At 39.1% G+C, this 13,414-nt stretch overlaps 2 protein-coding genes across 2 annotated transcripts; one reads left to right on the plus strand and one right to left on the minus strand.

The window, feature by feature from the left end:
- Window positions 1-361: 361 nt before the first annotated feature.
- On the minus strand, window positions 362-4,713 carry IFT25 (intraflagellar transport 25). Its single transcript, XM_081010742.1, has 5 exons — window positions 4,574-4,713; window positions 3,340-3,446; window positions 2,397-2,465; window positions 1,578-1,621; window positions 362-567 (listed from the first exon to the last, which is right to left on the minus strand). Exons 1-5 carry the CDS (start codon window positions 4,669-4,671, stop codon window positions 448-450), a joined length of 438 nt encoding a protein of 145 aa, XP_080866868.1. The 5' UTR covers window positions 4,672-4,713; the 3' UTR covers window positions 362-447.
- Window positions 4,714-4,822: 109 nt separating this feature from the next.
- Window positions 4,823-12,639, plus strand: LRRC42 (leucine rich repeat containing 42). The gene is made up of 8 exons (XM_081010743.1): window positions 4,823-4,962; window positions 6,846-7,324; window positions 8,475-8,606; window positions 8,909-9,027; window positions 10,400-10,491; window positions 10,675-10,788; window positions 11,245-11,329; window positions 12,213-12,639. The coding sequence occupies exons 2-8, from the start codon at window positions 6,861-6,863 to the stop codon at window positions 12,437-12,439; spliced, it is 1,233 nt and encodes a 410-aa protein (XP_080866869.1). The 5' UTR covers window positions 4,823-4,962; window positions 6,846-6,860; the 3' UTR covers window positions 12,440-12,639.
- Window positions 12,640-13,414: the final 775 nt, after the last annotated feature.

Genomic DNA, 13,414 nt, shown 5'->3' on the forward strand with positions numbered 1-13,414 from the left:
ACCTCTGAAACAGATAGCTAACCATTTTTACACAAGTGGTTCACTCCACTTTGAATGCTCTGACAATACTGTAAAATTTATTTGTGTCAGAGGACCTCTTGATGCATAACAGTGGCTAACACTCCAGCACTGAAGTGGCTAAAATGCAGGGAATATTTCAAATAGTCTCAGATTAATAGAGGTTGTCAGGAATGTCCCTCAAATGGGGTCATGACATGAGTGAATAGGAACTCTCCATTTATAAACCTAGATGAAGGAAGTGGTGAGTTCTAGTGGAATAGAGGTATCATATTTACTACATAGTTTAACAGAATTTACCAACAACAAAAAAGTCTGTGACAAAGATATACAAAAGACACAGTTTAGAAAACATACTTTAATGCTTGGATTACATAATCTATAATACAAATATCAGTACAATATTTATACAGTTGTGATTGCAGCACATTAAGTTTGGTTTTCACTATCTTGTGTTATTCCTTCTGCTATCACCCTATGAACTGACACAAAAGCATCAAAGCCAGACAAAATAATGAATCGCAAGTACGTCGCTTGGATCTCAGGAAACTGCCAAAAAGAAATAAGAATAAGAATAACAACATCAATAGTTATAGAACTATGGGCACAATTCAGTGCAAGTGAAGCATTTTTCAATGGCAATAATTTCAATGTGAGAGATTTAAGAGCTTTTTTAATTTACAAAAACTGAAATCAATATGACTTGAAATCGCTTAGTTTTAGATGAAATGTATTCTGTAGTTGTTTGATACTCAGCATGGGAATACTTAGTTAATTGAAAAATAAACCATTGTATGCTAGAAAGAATCCGAATCTAAATCTTGCTATACTAAAGACGTAGTATAAAACTCCCCAAATTACAATCAGGTTACAGGAGTGAGCTGATGACAGGTATGGTCAAGATCAGGCTACTAAGTAAATTTCAAATTGATTTTTTAAAATTTGATCTGAATCAGCGTTCCTCTATATTGCTGCTTTTTGCTTAATATTTAAGAGGCTTGGGAATTTAGCAAACTATGATGATAGAAGTTGTATCATGAGAAATTACTACACATTTAGTGTTAAGATATATCTATAGATATAATTATGACTATTCCTTTTCATACATATACACATATAATACAGCTAATGTAAAAAATGATGAATATTGACAATCCTGCACATTACAGGGGGTGCAATCCTAAATACATTTACTGATGTGTAAGCTCCATTGAGCTTAATGGGACTTACTTCTTGGCAAACATGCTTAGGATTGCACTGCAAATGTGCAAAAATACATAAACCAGTCAGTGTTCATAATCCCTAATGGTAACTGTCATCACTCAAAAGTATAAAGTACTTTGGTTCAGATATGGAACTGTCAAAGGCCTCTATGTTTTAGCAGTTAAATGTAACATAGGCATAGATATATATATAATAGTAGGAACATGAAAACATTGCTTCAGATTTTATCAAGCTCCTACTAACGTCTACATTACCTTGCTAACTCAAGATTTCCCCACAAATTCATTATGCACTCTTTGCATACACTGCATTAATGCTAGATGGCATATACTTACCGAAAATTCTTCTGTTTGAAGTTCTCCTTCTTTATGTTGCAACTCTGAACATAAAACAAACAAGCAGCACCTTAATATGTAACATGATGTTTAGATTCTGGATCTGAAAATTCACTGGAGTGCAAAAACTCATAATCCTAGTAAAGATCTAAATTAACTCCAATAAAGTTAACACACTCCGTAGATGGTATGTCCCAAGCTTCATTAGGGCCACAATGTAATCCACTTTAAAATAGTTTAAAATTAGCAACTTCTCCCATAATAATCTACCCAAGGTTATCAAAGACCCTTCAAAATGTACTATATTTTCACTGCTATATTATTTTTAAAAAATACTCTTAGACCAATTGCAGACATAGACAAAGGAAACATTTAATAGCTTCCCAGAAAAATATTGTCATGGAAGGTAAGAAATTACCACCTGGGTTCCAAATAGTAACAGATATTTATAGATCACTTTTGCTAAGTGCTCCAAGCACTTCATATACAATATCTGAATAATCATAGCAACCAACAACCCTATAAGATGGGGTAATATAAAATGCACTAAATTGTTCAATGAATGGCACAAAACAAATTATAAGCAGGCAACAGCAACAAGTCAGCATCTGGAAGTTGTGGAGAACCAGCCATTGGTTCCTTAGATATCACAGAAGTGTGCTTTGATCCTAGTCCTGCTTCGTATATGCAAACTTATTCCAAATGCGTTCAATAGGACTTCCTTCTAATAAGAGATATAGGATTGCAGCCTTAACTGATTTGTACATCAAATTGCAATCATCCACCTAATTAGAACTGTTACATCAAGTAAAGAATTACCTTTTTCAATGCATTCTTCAAAATCAACTGGATCTTTAGACACGCTTTTTTCAATCCGTAATGTCTGCACTAAGGACAGTGTTAAGAAAAGAAATTCTTGGTTAAGGCTGCCTAGTTTCACACAAAATTCATCAACAAAGTAGTACTTAGCCTTTACATTACAATATTAATGTTCAATCATGCCTAAGATTTCATTAATTATGACAATTCACAGATAGTATCAGATATAGAACTGTTAAAAGACACAGAAAATCTAGGCTGAGTTGCATTTGGGATGTATCTATAACCTTGTGATCAGTTGAATCCCCTCTGCATGTGAAAAAACCCCACAAGTGGTTGTACTTTATCCATTGTACTTTCATACACAAACTAGCACCCACATTCACACAGTTTTCTACACAGCTGCTCTAACCTATATAGAACCACAAGCGCAGAACCCTACACAAAACCTCACTGATCAGTGTTCCTCAGCTTTGCTAGTTGTGCGGGCCCCTGCTAGTTGCCAAATGTGCAGGTGGATAGGGCTGCTGTGAGAACCAATTTCCCACTCCCCACGCCCCCCAAAAATGGGTGGACAGGTGGAGAGCTGCCTTCTGGCAGTAACCTATGGAAGGCACTGAAAAAGGGCCTTCAAATGGTGGGCTGGGGCAGGGCTAAATCAGCCATAAATCTTATGGATACCAAGCCAGAATCATTGATGTCATGCAACATCACTGGGACCTGGAGCTGCCACAGTGATCTAGTCCAATTTGGGCCTGATCATTTGCCTCTCCCCACCATCCGCTATGGCCACAAGAAGCCAGAATACAGATCCACTGCTACACAAAAGCCCACCAGCAGGAGAGAGGGCTTGGATTGTGCCCTAAAGCAAAAATAACACATATTTTTGCAGGAAAAGATGCTAATTCAGAAATGAAAACCTAGCTGTATAACATCAACTTACCACAATAACACTGGATTGTGAGTTTGCTAATGGTTACACATTTATGAAAACAAATAATAAATTCCTGTGGAAACATCCCAGTTGTTGTCCAAAAGGTTTCAGATTTTCTGTTAAGAGAGAGTGAAATAACCTGTATGAATGCAAAATGTTAGAAATATATTGTAGATATATCTGTAGCAGAAATTTTATTCAATTTACAATAATAAAGACATCCAACATTCCAATACCAATGTTGCATTTTAACATAGTAAACGTTAGCATTAACTGTATTACTGTTTTCACCATATATTTGGAATTCTTCCATGATATTCTATGGAAGGTCCCTAAACAGCGATATCAAGGACCTTAAATGATAGAGGGGGGGGGAATCATATTATATTTTACATGGTACCAGAACAGGATTATAGATATGTTACACTTTTTGAGACAAGGTACAACTTAATATGAAATGTTTTTATATGTCATAATGACAAGCTAAATATATCTGCCATTGAAATAACATTCATTGTACCCAGTCGGGCTTACTATTGAGTAGACACATGGCTTTTCAAAAGGTACACTTCTGACCTTATCTTCATTAAACCTTAGAGTTCAAATTCATCACAGTAGAAAAATAATTTAGATTTACCCGTTAATAAATTAAACAAAAAATCCAACCTTCAAATTACCTAGTCTCTCACCCCCAGCTAAGGGCTGATATTTTCTTACAAGTGAAAAAATCCATGAACAATTCCTTCAGCCTATATTCTACAGTATGGCAGCCTATTACAACTATACTGTGCCTTAGGTTATTTGAATGTGTGACACAAATGCTACAAAGAGTGCTTTTTTCCAGGGGGGGGACACAGGGGTACGCATACCCCTAAACATTTTGTGAATCTAAGTTTGGTCTCATTGAGGGGCAGTATTTCAATATGAGTAGGAAAATGCGAGTACCCCTAAACATTTTTTTAAGGGAAAAAACCACTGGCTACAAATACTATATTCTTCCATGACGCTCAAGTTCATATTTAAAAGCATTTCCGAAACCAAATGGATGGGTTTTACTTCCAACCCAAAGGAAATAATTATGCGAGTTGAGGATGTAAAAAACCATTCATAAAACCTGAAAGTAAACCTTTTTATATATATACCAAAAAGTGAACTTTAGTCCACGAAAGCTCATGATATATAATAGCAATATTCAGGCGCTACAAGGAAAGAGCCTGCTACTTCATCAGGATCAAGATCTTACCCATCCGTGATATTTTCTGGCGGGTATTTTTCATCACTTGATGTTGCTTGAATCACATCGGTTCCTTCGGAGCTAAGGCAGTAGTCCGTGAATTTCATGTTTTCTCCACCCTCGGGAAGAGTCGCTTCCTAAAAGGCCTCTTGCATCTACGGAGAAACGTTGCCCGGTTGCCTAGCAGCCCATCCCGACTCGAAGGGAAAACCCAGGAAGAGGCGTGACCAGCCATTTCTACCTCTGCTGCTTCCTGGTTGCCTTTGGCGCCATGTTTTCTCTCGTCTCCGGGGCAAAACGGATGAGTGATCCTAGGAAATAACGGAGAAATCCCTACCTAGGAGGCCGAAACGGCGGCGGCAGCAGCTGCTGCAACGAGCCCCCCGGCCCCTCAAAAGGTATATAGGCAAATAATGGTGGAGCACGTGTTTTCTCTGACTCGGGGGACAGCTCTCGTGGAAAATGCGACTCCCCCCCCCCCGAGAGGCATCTGAAAATTGTATGCTACAAATGCAGACAACAGCTCGAAGTTGTTGGTTTGGATCCAGACGAACAACGCAGTCCCAATGGTGCCTATGCAGCAGTAAGTCCTAGGGAATCCAATGGGCCTTGCTTCCCAATTAAGTTGGTTTAGGATTGCAGCCATCCTTGCGTTGAAATCAGGGTCTAAATTTAGCCGCGGCGACTAACTGAAGCCCCACTGATTTCAGCGAAGGCTGCACTCCTAGGCACCCTTACCTGCTGAGAGCAAATCCTGGGTACGTCCATTGCTGCAGTTAAGTCCCGCTGAGTTCATCGAGGCTTTACTTCTAAGTCGTGCATACATAAGAAGATTGCGCTGTTAAGAGGGACTCGTGTCGTCTGAATCCTACCATTATCCCTGTATTGCAACAGCGGCATATCACACACACACCTCGCAGTCACAAACCTGAACTGACTTGAGTATGCAGCCAAACCAGCTCAAGTTAAATTCGCCAGCCCTTTCTAAAGCCTCCCCTCGTGCAGCTTTCGTGCAATAGCACCGAGCTTTTTACCTCTCTAACTCTGCAATCCTATGCATATGTCTGCTGCCAAGTAAGGTAGGATTGCAGCCCGACCATACAAAATAATAGGAGACGAGACCCAAAATCACGCAGCAAATGAGAGGGTGTGACTCTCGTCTTCCTTCCTATATTTGTGGTCTTCGGGCGCGTTGCTTCCGAGACTGCTTCGGGCTCTGCGCCTGCATTCAGGGGAAGCCGCGCAGGTGCTGCCTCGTTGCCGAAAGCCCTCGAGGCTCCCAAGGTGCATATTTCCCGCTAGCCTGGAGGACCGAGGCTCCAGTGGCGCAGATTCCCCCCCCCCCCCACACACACCTCGGTAGTTTGTCTTTATTATGTCTATGGTCGCGAAACGGTCTGCGCGTTATGCAGCACGAGTTTATGGAGTGGAGTTGTGGGCAATCTGCATTCAGACGTGCAGGACGAGGCGGGGAAGTCTCCGGTATCACGTATTTGAATGGCCCCCTCCCCCGCACCCCAAACAAAAACTCGTCGCGTTTAATAGAACTGGGAGAAAGGATTTAGCGCCCTCTCCCCAGTTAACTGAAGTGCAGGGAGCTTTTTAACTTAGAAGAATATATAAAAATATTGCATCACCCTTGCACACACACAGTACGGCGTGTGGGTGGGTGTGTTGTTAGTTTTTAAATGTTTTGATTTTGTTTTTACTTGTGCTGTTTTGTTACTTTGCCGTTTGTGGCCTTGGCTCCTTTGATGGGGATGGTAGGATAAAAATACATTATCCAGAATGTTTGGAAGGCATTCTTAGTGCATAATGTGGGTAGTAGAGATCCTGTTAGTGATCGTGGGTGTGACTCCCTCAAGCTCAAGATTTGTTGGATTTTAGCCTTTAGAGGCTAGGGGTGGTGGTTGATTTCATTCTCTGGTCAGTCATAGATATAATCCTGTCTCTATTTTGGAGGATGCAACTCAAAATTCTGCACAACCAAAGAGTTAGGAAAGAATGCCTGGCCACTTTGAATCAACGGCCTTTTCATCTCTTCCTATATACTGTATATTTTTTTTCAAAGGAAGGGAATTTTGTCTCAAGTACTGTATCCGCTTTGCCTATCCATATCGGCCATTGAGAACTTGTTTTTTGTTTGCTTGTTTGTTTTGTTTTTAAAAGTGTAAACTCTAGCACATTTGTGACACTGTAGAAATCACACATGTAGACATTTCCCAGACTAAATCCCTTTTTGTTTTGTTTTATGCTTTACCATGTTTGTTTCCTCTCTCAGAAACTTCAAAGAGGAATGTCATGCTATCTCTATGCGGAAAACTTTCCAGATAGAGGATCTGTCTACGTTCGGGAAAATGGACAGCTATATAAGGCAAATCAAGCATCAGGAGGAGTAAACAACAGTGATCCAAAGCCAAGGCCTTCAAGACTCTTTTCCAAAGGATTTTCTGTTGAGCTCTATGTGAATAGGGAAAATGACAATGGAAGGACAGATCACTTCATCTTCACTTACACAAAGAAGGGAAATCTTCGCTATTCTGCCAAATCTCTCTTCAGCCTAGTTCTGAGTTACATTGCTGACAACATTCATCATGTTGATTCACTGGTTGACTTTCCAGAACAGATAGCCGAAAAGCTTTTCTATGCAGCAGATGCTAGACAGAAATTTACAGAACCAAGAACAGGACTCTGTGCTTTGCAAAAATTTATTGATGCTTATGGAAGTTTAGTGCTTCAGACTCTATGCTTGAAAAATGGGTAAGCATGCATAACTTGTTCTTAGTAGCACACCTGCACCCCCATTAAAGGAGTCCTCAATAAAGTAGCAAATCACACTGCCTAGAGCTAAATTAAAAGGATACAAAGTGAATAAGGTAGAATACTGTTGTGTGGCCTGTTCTGGCTGTTCCTAGTGCTTCATAGCATTTGAATTTGGAACATAAACCACTTAGGTTGGAAAGGCATCCAACTAAAAACTTTATTTTATCTTTTTTATTGTTTTGGCAGCTTTACTTATTTCTGTGTGGAGTAATGGAGCAATAGCATTGCTTTACACCTTACAAATAAGATTCGGTATTGGCCTTTAAATGTAAATCCTTTTATCTTTCCTAAGTGCAATTAGTTGAAAATAAGCTTTCTTAAACATTGCTTCCAAACAACTAAATTTAGGCTCAGTGTGGTTCTTTGTACTCTTCACAACAAATCTAGGAATGAATACTGGCTTCTTCTTCATAGTCTTATCTGCACCAAATATATTTTTCCTAGAACAGATGCTCTTTTACAAGTTTCTGTTATATATATGGCTTACTAGGACTGTTATTGTTTCTCGTATTGGGCTTTCTCATAGCTGATTATTTAGCACTGGGACCGGGAACCTTAGGCTTGGGGGCCTAATGCACTCTTCCTGTCTGGCCTCTCCCCAGATACCTCCCTCACCAGTTCTGCTTTGCACTCCCCTCAGATATTTTTTGCTTGAGTAGAATGTGTCTCTGAACTCTGATGATGTTTCTTGCTTGCTTGGATGGGGGATAGAAAGGGATGTGTGAGCATGTGTAGAAACTAGCCTACTGGTACAAAGGCAAAATCCATACTGGGGGCTCTGCCCAGTTTTCCCTCTGGCCCACCCATTCTTAGGCTGCCCATGAGGAATTGTATCTGTTGGTGCTGATAAAGGTTCCTCACTCCAGGTTTACTGTAGAATAGAGCATAATCAGAAACAGAATGTTGGATCAGGGCATTGAGGAGATTCTTGGTTGCTTTGTAAAATACATATATATCTCAACTGGACTAAACTAATCTCATAGGCGTTTCCCCCATTGACAGAGTTGGTTGGTGGTGCTAAATCTATGGGAATGAAAGAAACTGGACAAGGGTGCAGAATCTTACAGTTGTGTTTGCTCTTTTACAGTTACCTAGTTATTTCTGAAAAACTTGAAGAAATTAAATCTTTCCGGGATCTGACATGCTTGGATTTGTCCTTCTGTAAACTTGGAGATGAGCATGAGCTGCTAGACCATATCACCAACAGGACACTATCTAGGTACCAGTTTGCTGCAGAGGAAGTGAACATTTGGTTTGTTGTTGAAAGAACTGTGGCAATATAAATCAGTCTTAAATGCAGAAAGTCTGAAACTCAGCAAATTTTACTCACTGTATATCTCACAGCTGGCTTAGTTTTAGAACTTTCCATTTGGCTTTGCAAAACTCCCGTCTACTTACCAAGAGCTTTTGAGGGTTTTTGGTTTTTTTAAAGAAAGAAAATAAAACAGTATGTAAATTTTATTAAATAAATAAATAAATAAATAAATAAATGTGTAATTGTAGCTTTTACATTTACCTTAGTTTAACTCGGCTTTTCCTGAAAGATAACTGCTTGTCAGATGCTGGTCTTCGCAAAATGACAGCGCCTGTCCGAGTGATGAAAAGGGGCCTTGAAAATCTCTCAGTATTGGATTTGTCTTGTAAGTATAGCTTCAGGTTGGAAACAGGGTATATGCATTGTAATCCAGCATTCATCCTTGCCAGTATCAGAAGAATTTAATAAATAAAAATTAATCACTATTGCGTACCCATTACAAGAGAGAGATAGAAACCAGAATAGCTGCTGTTCAATATTGTTGATTAAAACCGGCTGCTGTCCAGTTTACACAAGAGATGGTCAAAATGTGCTATGTATTCTGCAACAGAAATAGCCAATTTTCTGCTGTACAGTTTAATATGGAAACCATACATTTTAGTAGCTATTGTATGGGCCAATCCTAGATTTACATCATAGCAAATATCTGATATAGTTCCATGTCAGCTACCAGAACCCAGCCCTGGACTGGATATAGCTTTGAGCTACTTCTTTGATAAACCAATTGAAACAAAGGTAGTGATTGCATGCGAGGCTCTGTCAAGTAGAGTTTAGAAAGGCTGAGCTGTATATGGCTGTGGAAGGGTTAGTTTGCATAGATTGCTTTGCACATCAAAAGGAGGCCCAAAGTAATTTAGAATAACAGAGTGCAAAATGCATAAATTCAACAAAACAATACAAAACATAAAACATTGAGTGTTCATTCAAAGAAAATGTAATTAGAACAGCACAAAATAACCACTCCCTTCATACAGGATCACCACCATTTGCCACCAAAGGCTTGGGGGCATAAAACCATTTTCACTTGACACCAGAAAGATGACAGTCGTCTTTTCTGCCAAGACATTAGACACAATGAGTCTGTGGTTTGGGAGAGTTTCGGGTGCAAAGTTACTATATACTATCAGAACTTGGTTTTCATCCAAGTGTGCAGAACCCTATTACAGGTGCTGACCATTTTAGGCACATCCAATTGACGTGTGACCACTGATGTGTGGGTCCTTATGGACCTGAAAGAAGGCAGAATGGGGGCAGGGTGGAAAGGGGCAAGTTTATATGCGCTCCGCCGATGCTCATGGGAACCCGGAAAGGAACCCCAATGCGAAATGATTGCTGCCTGTATTACAAACTAAGGTATTGGATATCATTAACATTGACTTTCCATATTGACTTAACCATTAGTACCTATTTTATATTGTAGGCATTTATGTATTTTTTTATTTTCTTCCAGTCCCTGGGAACTAACAAACCATATCTAGATATTAAGGTAGAGCTGTGTTTACCAGAAAAAAACCAGTTAACTTTTTACCACCCCTACTCATGTAAAGTATATGCAGATTTATTCTGAATTACTGGGCTGTATCTATACTACAAACAGTCCTTTTGCTTAATCCACTTTATCATTTACGTGCAACTTGAAACTATTTTGTAATTTAGCTTAATTTTAGATTTAATACAATATTCTTGATTTTATATAGGTAATCCAGGAATCACCCGTTTGGGACTCAGGTATCTGCTTCCTTTCAAAAAGCTGAACTGTTTGGATCTTTCTGGATCTTCTTGCCTCAAGGTGAACATATTTTTCTGCTCTGCTGAATATCTGGAGCATTTTTAGCACAGAAATGAAATGCAACTCATGTTATATTTACCACGGTTTCAAAGGAAAGTCAAAATTTTGTCTTTCTATAAAGTCAGACTTTGGTTGACAATTATTTCTTTAAGGGGATTTGTTTTGGTTTTTGTTTTTACCTAGGACACAAATGCTGTTGTTTGCTGGATCCAGACACAAATAGGTCTCGCTCTTTCAGAGGTGCCCTTGAAAGAATTTGATCATAATAGCTGCAAAACAGAGGGATGGGCAGAGCAGGTAAGTCTTAATGTACCTTCTTGAACTATTTCTTGACTTCATTTAGCAAGCATCTTCCTATGTGGTAAAAAGTGATTTTCTTGTGTGGTAAAAAGGGGGGATTTTCTAAATGACTCAGAACCTAGAGAATTACCTCTCTATCTCCCTATCTGCCTTCCTCTCATTAATACTCCATTAGTAGATTATGGCTTGTATACGCTTTTTAACAGAAATCTAGTTTTCCTTTTAAGACTGTGTGAGTTGTTATGCAAACTCCATATGGCTCAGTCAACTGTATATCGCTCAGCACTGGGATGAATACTGTTGAATCACAGGGGAACTGCCATGCATTAACAAACAACACTTCAAAAACTGTAAACTCATATTCACACTGAATGTCAAGTTATAGTGGTGACCTATTAGCTTTGAATAAGTGTGCTGCCTACTGAAACTTTTTTGCAATTCTACTTTTCTCAGACCATCTTGCAATGGGAGCATGCAGTGCAAGAAGCAATTAAACCACAAGAAAGCCTGAAATCTCGAACTGCAGCTCAGCTTTTCTGTAAGCAACTTGCATGAAGATACAAATTTCTAAACTTGGGATTAGAACTAGAGTGCATTTTTGTAAACTGAGCTAAAGATGATTGAAGCACCGCTGGAAAACAGCGAATGCCAGTGGAGCTTTCCACAGAGTCACCCCTCATAGTAGCTCCAAGAACTGAAGAGGCAAGCTAGTTTTGAAACATGAGCAGTGGCTTGTTTCTTTGACCGTAGGCGCTTATAGCTGCAGACAAAGAAAGTAGCATTATCGCTATGCTTCTCTGTGGTCAGAGCAAAGCGCTTAGACCTTAGCAATTAATTAGAAATAGGTTAGGAGAGAATTAAAAAGACAGCTGGAAATATCATTCAATTTGTAACATGTAATACTAGATCATTTAAGTATAAAGGCCTAGATTTTGTCATGCTAGTAACATGCAGCTACATTCAGAATTCCGTGTAACATTGCTTCTGCAAATGTGTTCTTTTGCATAGAAGCTGCAGGTAACCTCCACCAACACCACATTTATGTTCTATTTTAAAATGATAGGATAGGTCACAATGGCAATTCTTGAGAAGCTTTGAACCCTTAAAATATTTTGACTACAGTCATACCTTGGTTTTCGAACAGCTTAGTTCTCAAACATTTTGGCTCCTGAAAGCCGCAAACCCAGAAGGGACTGTTCCAGTTTACAAACTATTTTTGGAAGTAGCGCTTTGGTTTCTGAATGTTTTGGAAGTCGAATGGACTTCCAGAACGGATTCCGTTCGACTTCCAAGGTACGACTGTATTTGGAAACTGCCTCTAGGTTAACTCTTCTGTTAGTGCAACTGACCCAAACTGAACAGTGCAAAATTAAGCTATATTCAAAATTATGTGAAGTTACTTCACAAAATTTGTCTTGCAGATGGAAAAAGAGCCAGGACAGAAGAACCTCTTGAATTAGAGCCTTCTGAGAACCTGCAGTTCTACAGGCCAAGAGCAGAAATGTTAAATTTACCTGTACTAATAGGGAAGAGTGAAGAATTACAGAAGAAGAAAAAGAGAGCTTCAGCTGAGCACAAAGAACAGCGTTTTAAATCAAAGCAGCTGAGCTTTTCAGTGGCAGACTGGGACTTACTAAATTCTTACTGAGTATGAGTTGCATGCAAATAAACACTTTTAAAAGAAAAAAAATGGCACAGCTGAATTTTCTGCTTTCCATCAAAACAGACAGTGGCCTCAAAAAAAAAGCAGTGACTTTTCCGTTTCTGAATTAATCAGAGAAAACAACTGATGACCTTTCAACTAATGCCTAATGTGGGATAGATTAAATTTTGGTGAGCACCCTCCAATGTTTCATTTTCAAAGGGCTCATTTACAAAAGGACAACACATATTTAGCTATAAACCCTAAGGTTTGAGAAACTGCTTAGATATGAGCCTCTTAGTGGTGACTGATCTTGAGTGACTTTTTCTCTTACAAGCAAGTCATTGCTATGTGTTTGTCCTTGTATTTTGTGTGCCGTAGTCAAAGGAACAGTATAAGACTTAACCACAGATAATAGGATTTAACAAAATAAACATAGGAGTCGAGGAATTAAACAATAAAAGCCAGTAGTATAAATACATCCACAATATGTTTTAAATATTTTATCCTTTTTGAAGTGGAATATCTGTTTGAATTGATTTTGATTGTTCAGAGCACACCCAAACCACTGTTGACTCTTGTACATTATAAACAAACTGGGTATTAGTTGTCATGCTTAAACATGTTTCAGTGGTTTCAACTCGTGAACACCAAAGGTACACAAAACGCTACACATTTTCCGGCATAAAGTATTTCAAAATAGGGTAATACCATGCCGCTTGACTAATCATAGGTTACATCTGATTTACAAAGTGGGTGCTCCCCCCCCCAAGCTGTAGGCCTCAGTTGCCATAGCCTATGTTCATCTAGGTGTGCTGTAGCCTTTTGGTTGGACCAGCAGGATCTCTGGATGTCCATTTCATAGGCACACATAGGTATAGGAGTCAGACAATGAGCCTACAGCATGCTAATTTGGAGTGGGTGAAAGGGAAGAAATGAACAGGGTAGTCAGCGGTGTGTGAGGGAAAGTTGAGAAAATAC

This window comes from Podarcis pityusensis (genome assembly GCF_964106645.2).
Source record: "Podarcis pityusensis genome assembly, chromosome: 6".
Lineage (NCBI taxonomy): Eukaryota > Metazoa > Chordata > Lepidosauria > Squamata > Lacertidae > Podarcis > Podarcis pityusensis.